Source organism: Cynoglossus semilaevis, chromosome 1 (assembly GCF_000523025.1).
Source record: "Cynoglossus semilaevis isolate Cse_v1.0 chromosome 1, Cse_v1.0, whole genome shotgun sequence".
Taxonomy (NCBI): domain Eukaryota; kingdom Metazoa; phylum Chordata; class Actinopteri; order Pleuronectiformes; family Cynoglossidae; genus Cynoglossus; species Cynoglossus semilaevis.
Genome location: NC_024307.1, coordinates 2,100,279 through 2,106,919, shown reverse-complemented (window position 1 = coordinate 2,106,919; position 6,641 = coordinate 2,100,279). Strand labels below are relative to the sequence as shown.

Below are 6,641 nucleotides of genomic sequence, written 5' to 3'. Positions count from 1 at the left end.
ACAAAGAGCTACTTGTTTGATACAGATGTCCATAACAAAGTAATAATCAAAAAGAAAACGAATGCACAACAGTAACAGTAGAATCTTTGAGTGTGTAGTTGACTATTTCACCACGTTCAACACTCCTGATTTAATGCGTGCTAAAAAAAATACACATTATTATTTTGACCATGGAAACAGTTGATAAAAGTAGATGGGAATTTTACCGATAACCCTCACTATACTCAGGCAGACAAGTGTTTGTTTTTTTTAACCCTAACCCTAAACTGAACCAAAGGGACAGACCCTCCCCAGGACAGTCATCTGAAAACCCTCTGTTTTACCCTTTAACAAAGTGGCAATTCACAAAAAATCAAGTCCAGAGCAGAAACCACACACTGTTGTCACTCATACTGTACAACAACCGTGGACAATCAGATGACGATAGTGAGATTCCTCAGATTAATGCTGTGGTCAAACAGATACTTCAGAAGTACATAACACTTAAAGTACCCAGATGTCAAAACACTGAAACAAAAACGCTCTGTAAAATATAAAACATGTTTTTAATAGTCTCAAAGATCAAGGTTATCAAGAGGACCTCAACTTGAACTTTCACCTTTTTGTTCTTAGAAGATCAATTATGTGTCAACACCTGAACTTCTACACTTTAAAATATATTTAAACACAGCATAGACTGAAAATACCCAACCAGGATATAAAAACACAAACTACACAACAACTACACAACAACACAAATCTGATGCAAGTTCGTTATAAACCAAACAAACAAACTTAAAGTTTTCACAACTCAATTCAAATCACGCAGACTCTGAATTCACCACTAGGTGTCATTATAAGCATGTACATTACACGACAAGTTATCCTTGACCTGACAGGTGAGTGAAGGGTTAATAATACTGGATGGTTCGAACTAAACCTGGTTGACACCGGCTGAGACAGACTTCACAGCAGAGAACAGCCGTTCATCGGTCAACTCTGTCAGCCAATCACAGCAGGAGGAGTTCACTGCGTGTTCAGTTTATGAAAATATATGTTTTATTCCTGTCTAGTTAATTGATTTAAAAAAATACTTTTTTGTTGCCTTACAATGAGAGAAGATCAGAGTTGTTCATGACAGAAGATTATTGTAGTTAGATTTTAATGAAGTTGAACGACAGACTCACGGCATCGATATAGAAATATATCTCAATTATATATATATATATATTAGAGCAGGGGTTTTCTGCGCTTTAATCGTCCAGTATTATTCCTGGCCTCGTTTCGTCCAATCAGAAAGTGGGCGTTTGTACACTCACTCTGTCATTGGGTCAAAGTTTCCTCTCTCCCTCACTCATATAAACAATAACCTCGCGGTAGGACTGTATGTTTGTGCAGTATTAGCCCCGTTAGCACAGAGTGTGATTCACAGCAGCGACATGTCGGTCGACAGTGTGTTCAGGACCCGCTCCCTCGGCGTGGCTGCCGTTGGTCTTCCTGATCAATATGCCGACGGTAAAGCAGCCAAAGTGTGGCAGCTGTACATCGGTGACACGAAGAGCAGGACGGAGGAGTACCGGAGCTGGGTCGTGTCCCTGCTGAAGGAGCACGGGGTGCAGCGAGTACTGGACGTCGCCTGCGGAACGGGGTAACGTGAGGGCGACTCAGCATTTTTACACTGGCACGTTTTCTGTGTGACTTCCTACTTGGTACCAAACCTTAGTTAAATTAAAATCCATCTAACATTTGTCATTGTGCACCAGCGAGTATCGACGTACGTATATCATAGTCGTAATACACGTAATACAACATGGTTCTTAACGCTGGAATTATATCGGTTTCTTTTTTTTGGGGTGGGGGGTCGCTTAATTTGCTGCAAATGTACTGACCAGAGTCAGTAATGTAACCATCACCGGCTGCGCCACAGAAACAATTATGTTAAAAAACAAAATCTCACAAAAGTAGTTCCGATGACGGCAGGTACCAACCTAACTCTGACCATGGTCACAGCGGTGGTTTCCACATTTGTTAACGGTCCAAATGCATCAGTTCACACGTCACTTTATCGATGTGTTCTCACATCTGCTCAACATGTTGGTGAGGTTCTTTACTGAACTGAGGTCAGGTTAGGGCTACAACAATAATGATGCAACGTTGCAGAATTGCAGCAGGTACCTCATCACTTCCTGTTAGCAGCACCGGAGGTCATTGCGTGTGAGGTCAGGTTAGGGCTACAACAATAATGATGCAACGTTGCAGAATTGCAGCAGGAGAATTGCAGCAGGCTGTTAGCAGCACCGGAGGTCATTGCGTCTGTGTTCACAGATATTATATCCATTTGTTACTTCCATCCTATAATAACAGATCAGTAGAGCGGAGGTGGAGTTGAGTTTCTGTTCAGCTGGAGCTGACCTGATGTAGTCGGTTTAGACTGGTCTCCGCTCTGTTTACTCCTGGTACTGATATGGTATCAGGAGTCTGGGCAGCAGAGGCCACTGCTGTGCTGCACTTTAATGAGAACCAGTGTGCAGACAACAACAACCTCCAACAACCAGATCAACCTCTGAACAAACAGAACAACAACCTCCAAACAATCAGAATAACAACCAGATCAACCTCTGAACAATCAGAATAATGATCAGATCAACCCACAAATGTAAAATACCAAAATTATTCTTAAAAGTTATGATTGACTTTATACTTTAAAACGTTATACTTTGACCATGTCCTTTCATGTGTCTATCTCCATTTTCAGTAGCAAATCATTGACTGTTGAATAGTCTGACACCCTGACCTTTGAACTTCATGGTCTTGCTTAGAGGTCAGTGCAGCGACTGTGACCGACATACCATAGTAGTAGTAAGACTGAGGAACAGCACCATCTTTGGTGATGTAATAGGCAGACAGCACCGCTATTTTTAGGTGTGTGTGTGTGTGTGTGTGGTTTCTAGGTCAATGTCTGTGAACAAACACAGCCCTGGCTCCAATCGTTGTTTGTATGTTTTTCAGCGTGGACTCCATAATGCTGGTGGAGGAAGGATTTAAGATGGTAAGTGTTGATGCCAGTGATAAAATGCTCAAGTATGCACTGAAGTCAAGATGGGAGAGGAGGAAAGAACCAGCCTTTGATCAGTGGGGTACGATGTCTTTTATCTTTCAACATTTTGTCTCTTTATTCCGGACGACATCCTGATGTTTTTGTTCTTCTGGCCTACAGTCATTGATGAGGCCAACTGGCTGACATTATCAGAGGACATCCAGAAGCCAGGGGAAGGCTTTGATGCTGTTATCTGCCTCGGCAACTCGTTTGCCCATTTACCAGACTTTAAAGGTAGAGTTTTTGGCATTTATTATTTAGAAAGGTATTCTAAAAAAATGTCACGACGAGAGTGAGAACATTTCTGAACATCTGTACGAGCTCCGTTATGCTAAATGTTTGTCAACATTACAAAATTTCAAGTTCCTCATGGATGTTTTTCAAACATCTTAGAAAACCTGGAAATAAATGTTCAAAGAACTGAAACTTTCTCACCTCTGTTTCTGTCATGATGTGGCAGCTCAACATGAATGTGTTGTTGGATTTGTATCTGATGGTACCGATGGTACCGACAGGGGACCAGAGTGACCAAAAGCTTGCCCTTCACAACATTGCCAGCATGGTTCGACCAGGTGGAATTCTCATTATCGACCATCGTAACTACGACTACATCTTGGAGACAGGACGGGCACCACAAGGAAAAAACATTTACTACAAGGTACTTCACATGAATAAGTACTAAGCACATACAGCAGGAGTATAAAGGAGTGTAACATTTGTGCACCACGCCAATAGTAAATCGCAGCCACTACTGTATGTGACTCATCTGGTGAAGCTGGACTTTCTTTTACCAGTGACATTTGAAAGTATAATAACTGACCTGGTTCTTGGCAGAAAAGAAAAATATGTGAAATAGTTATTGAACATCAAAAGATTGACATGAAGTCACAGAGAAGCTCTTCGTCTTTTGTTCCAGAGTGATCTGACTCAGGACATCACCACCTCAGTGTTGTGGGTCAACAACAAACCCCACATGATCACTCTGGACTACACCATTCAAGTCCCACAGTCTGGTCCACAGGAGCTTCCTGAAGTCAGGTAGGCCCACACTGGCTGATTAGACATTCTATCACATGGGTTAGGGTCTGGGTGGGGGGGGGGGGGGGGTCTGTCTGTGATGACTGTGTCTGTCCTACTCTGTTTGGTCTAGTAAATTCCGTCTGTCCTACTACCCACACCGGCTGGAGAGCTTCAAGGACATGCTGAAGGAAGCCTTTGATGGCAGAATGGAGCACAGCGTCTACGGAGACTTCCAGACCTACGTCAGAGGTCAGAGCAACGATCCCTGCTACTTCATCCATGTGTGTAAGAAGTCAGCCTGAGAACCACACCAACCCACGTCCAAGTCTTAGAGCCGCGGCCAACTTTTTACAAACCAAAACCAAAACTATATTTTTTAATTTAAAAAAAGGTTTATTTTAAAATCTGGTTAATTTTAATCTGATTATGTTTTTATTTAACTTAAAGCCAAAATAATTAGAAATAATTGTATTACTGTGTCACATCACCTTGTCCTGGTTCTAGGTTCTACGTACATGTTCTAAATGCTGCTGTGATATTGTTATACTGTGTACTTTTCAATCGTCATCAAAATGTTACAGAACTGTGACTTTGATTTGTTTTTTTTTTTACTTTAACTTCTCGTCTTAAACATTGATATAGCATTTGTGGATTAAAGATCTGTTCAGAGTGAGTGTGGACGGGACCTGACCAGCATGGACCACACTGACCACTGGTACCTGGGTCATTGGACCACACTGACCACTGGTACCTGGGTTAGTGTTGTTGTGTGTGTCTCCTGTCCTAGGAACAAAAGTTAGCTACATGCTACACATGACACACGGGGTCTGATCCCATGATGCCTCAGTGACTTAAATGTTGGAAATTGTTTTTAATTAAGACTCAAACGTCATCATCACACCTCTGGAGATATTTTTCACATATCTTTGAAGGAGAACCAGACTTTTCTCCAGGGGTTTTTACTGGTCTTCACTGGGGCTCACAACCCTGCCCCCTAATGGTGATGTGTTTTTTAGTACAATAAAGTGAACCTTTTTGAGACATTTCTGGTATTCTTTGTTCTACAGCATTTAATTAATTTCTGGTAATAACTCAGTAAACCAGTTACACTCTGAGCATTTGGTGAAATGGCTGATACTATTAAAGAACAACTACAGTATATGATACTATACATTAGGGACAGATTGATAGAACATTAGTAAAACATTATTTTATTCAGAATTACAACATGTGCAAATTACAACATTTAGTCGTTAATTTTTGTGGTTCCCAAATTCATTCCATTTAAAAGTGGATTAATTGTAAAATGTCTATCATTAAAAAAACTCCACCTGTAGGGGGCATGACTGGTCTACAGCAGCTACAACCGACCCAACAACAACAATAAAAAAAATCTTAATTCCTTATCCAGTGGATAACTTCCCAAAGAGATTGTTTTGTGCTTCCCTTATATATATATATATATATACACATATACATATACATATATACATATGTATATATTTATGTACGTATATACAGTATATACATACATACAAGGAGATTAAAATAATCTGTTTTTACGTGAATGTATGTAAACGTGAAGTTTTGTTGTTTTTTTCATTCGAACGGACAAAATAATCAGCTCATTCCACGAACTGACACAAGAGGGCAGTAATGCATTACATTTCACAGATCAAGACCAGTTTATTATGTCAAGACGTGTATTACGTTCAGTTTACACTTTAATTGAACATTAAAAACCAAATATATATATAACCAACTATCAGAACTACATTTGTTATTAAATACTGTTGACTTTATACTTATTGTTATACCTATTTTGTAATAAATGTCTATTTGACTTTAAAACAATGTTTACAAAAATTAATTGAAAAAAAATAATTGACCTGCAAAAAAATAATACGTTTTAGGGAAATGTTTTTTGTTTTTTTTTAAGAACCCGGTTATGATGTTTATATTATAATTTGTGAGTTAAGTTGATTTAATCTTTTTCAGACCTCAGGCTGTCAACGTTTGTCACAGTCTTCATTTTGTCTTTCTGGAACATTCAGACTATTATTTGAATTTAAATTCCCAGGTCTCCGTCTAACGCTGTGTTCACACCATCGTTTCATTTTCTGATGCTGTGTCGACCTCGCCGCCTTCAAACACGTGTTCTTTAGAGTTTGTCCCTGAGGCAGACTTCCGACTACACAGATATCTAGATAAAGAACAGCATACCTTTTTGTTGTCTGTAGTTCAAAGCTAGGACAAAACTGTGGAGTGCATGTCCCTAATTAGACACAGTATATAAGTATATAAGTATATAAGTATATAAGTATATAAGTATATAAGTATATAAGTATATAAGTATATAAGTATATAAGTATATAAGTATATAAGTATATAAGTATATAAGTATATAAGTATATAAGTATATAAGTATATAAGTATATAAGTATATAAGTATATAAGTATATAAGTATATAAGTATATAAGTATATAAGTATACAAGTATACAAGTATATAAGTATAACTGTTCATGTGATTTCAGCTGAGGAAC

At 38.9% G+C, this 6,641-nt stretch overlaps 1 protein-coding gene across 1 annotated transcript; it reads left to right on the top strand.

Moving 5' to 3' along the window:
- The first annotated feature begins 1,343 nt into the window (after positions 1-1,343).
- gnmt (glycine N-methyltransferase) lies at positions 1,344-5,139 on the top strand. Its single transcript, XM_008312993.3, has 6 exons — positions 1,344-1,627; positions 2,989-3,116; positions 3,197-3,310; positions 3,592-3,734; positions 3,993-4,114; positions 4,227-5,139. Exons 1-6 carry the CDS (start codon positions 1,419-1,421, stop codon positions 4,396-4,398), a joined length of 888 nt encoding a protein of 295 aa, XP_008311215.1. The 5' UTR covers positions 1,344-1,418; the 3' UTR covers positions 4,399-5,139.
- Positions 5,140-6,641: the final 1,502 nt, after the last annotated feature.

What these genes read in the sequence shown, in the direction of transcription:
- gnmt (XM_008312993.3), top strand. Translation starts at nt 1,419, where the DNA reads ATGTCGGTCGACAGTGTGTTCAGGACCCGCTCCCTCGGCGTGGCTGCC. An exon ending in GACGTCGCCTGCGGAACGGG is followed by an intron (nt 1,628 to 2,988) that starts GTAACGTGAGGG and finishes TATGTTTTTCAG; the next exon opens with CGTGGACTCCATAATGCTGG. An exon ending in GAAAAAACATTTACTACAAG is followed by an intron (nt 3,735 to 3,992) that starts GTACTTCACATG and finishes CTTTTGTTCCAG; the next exon opens with AGTGATCTGACTCAGGACAT.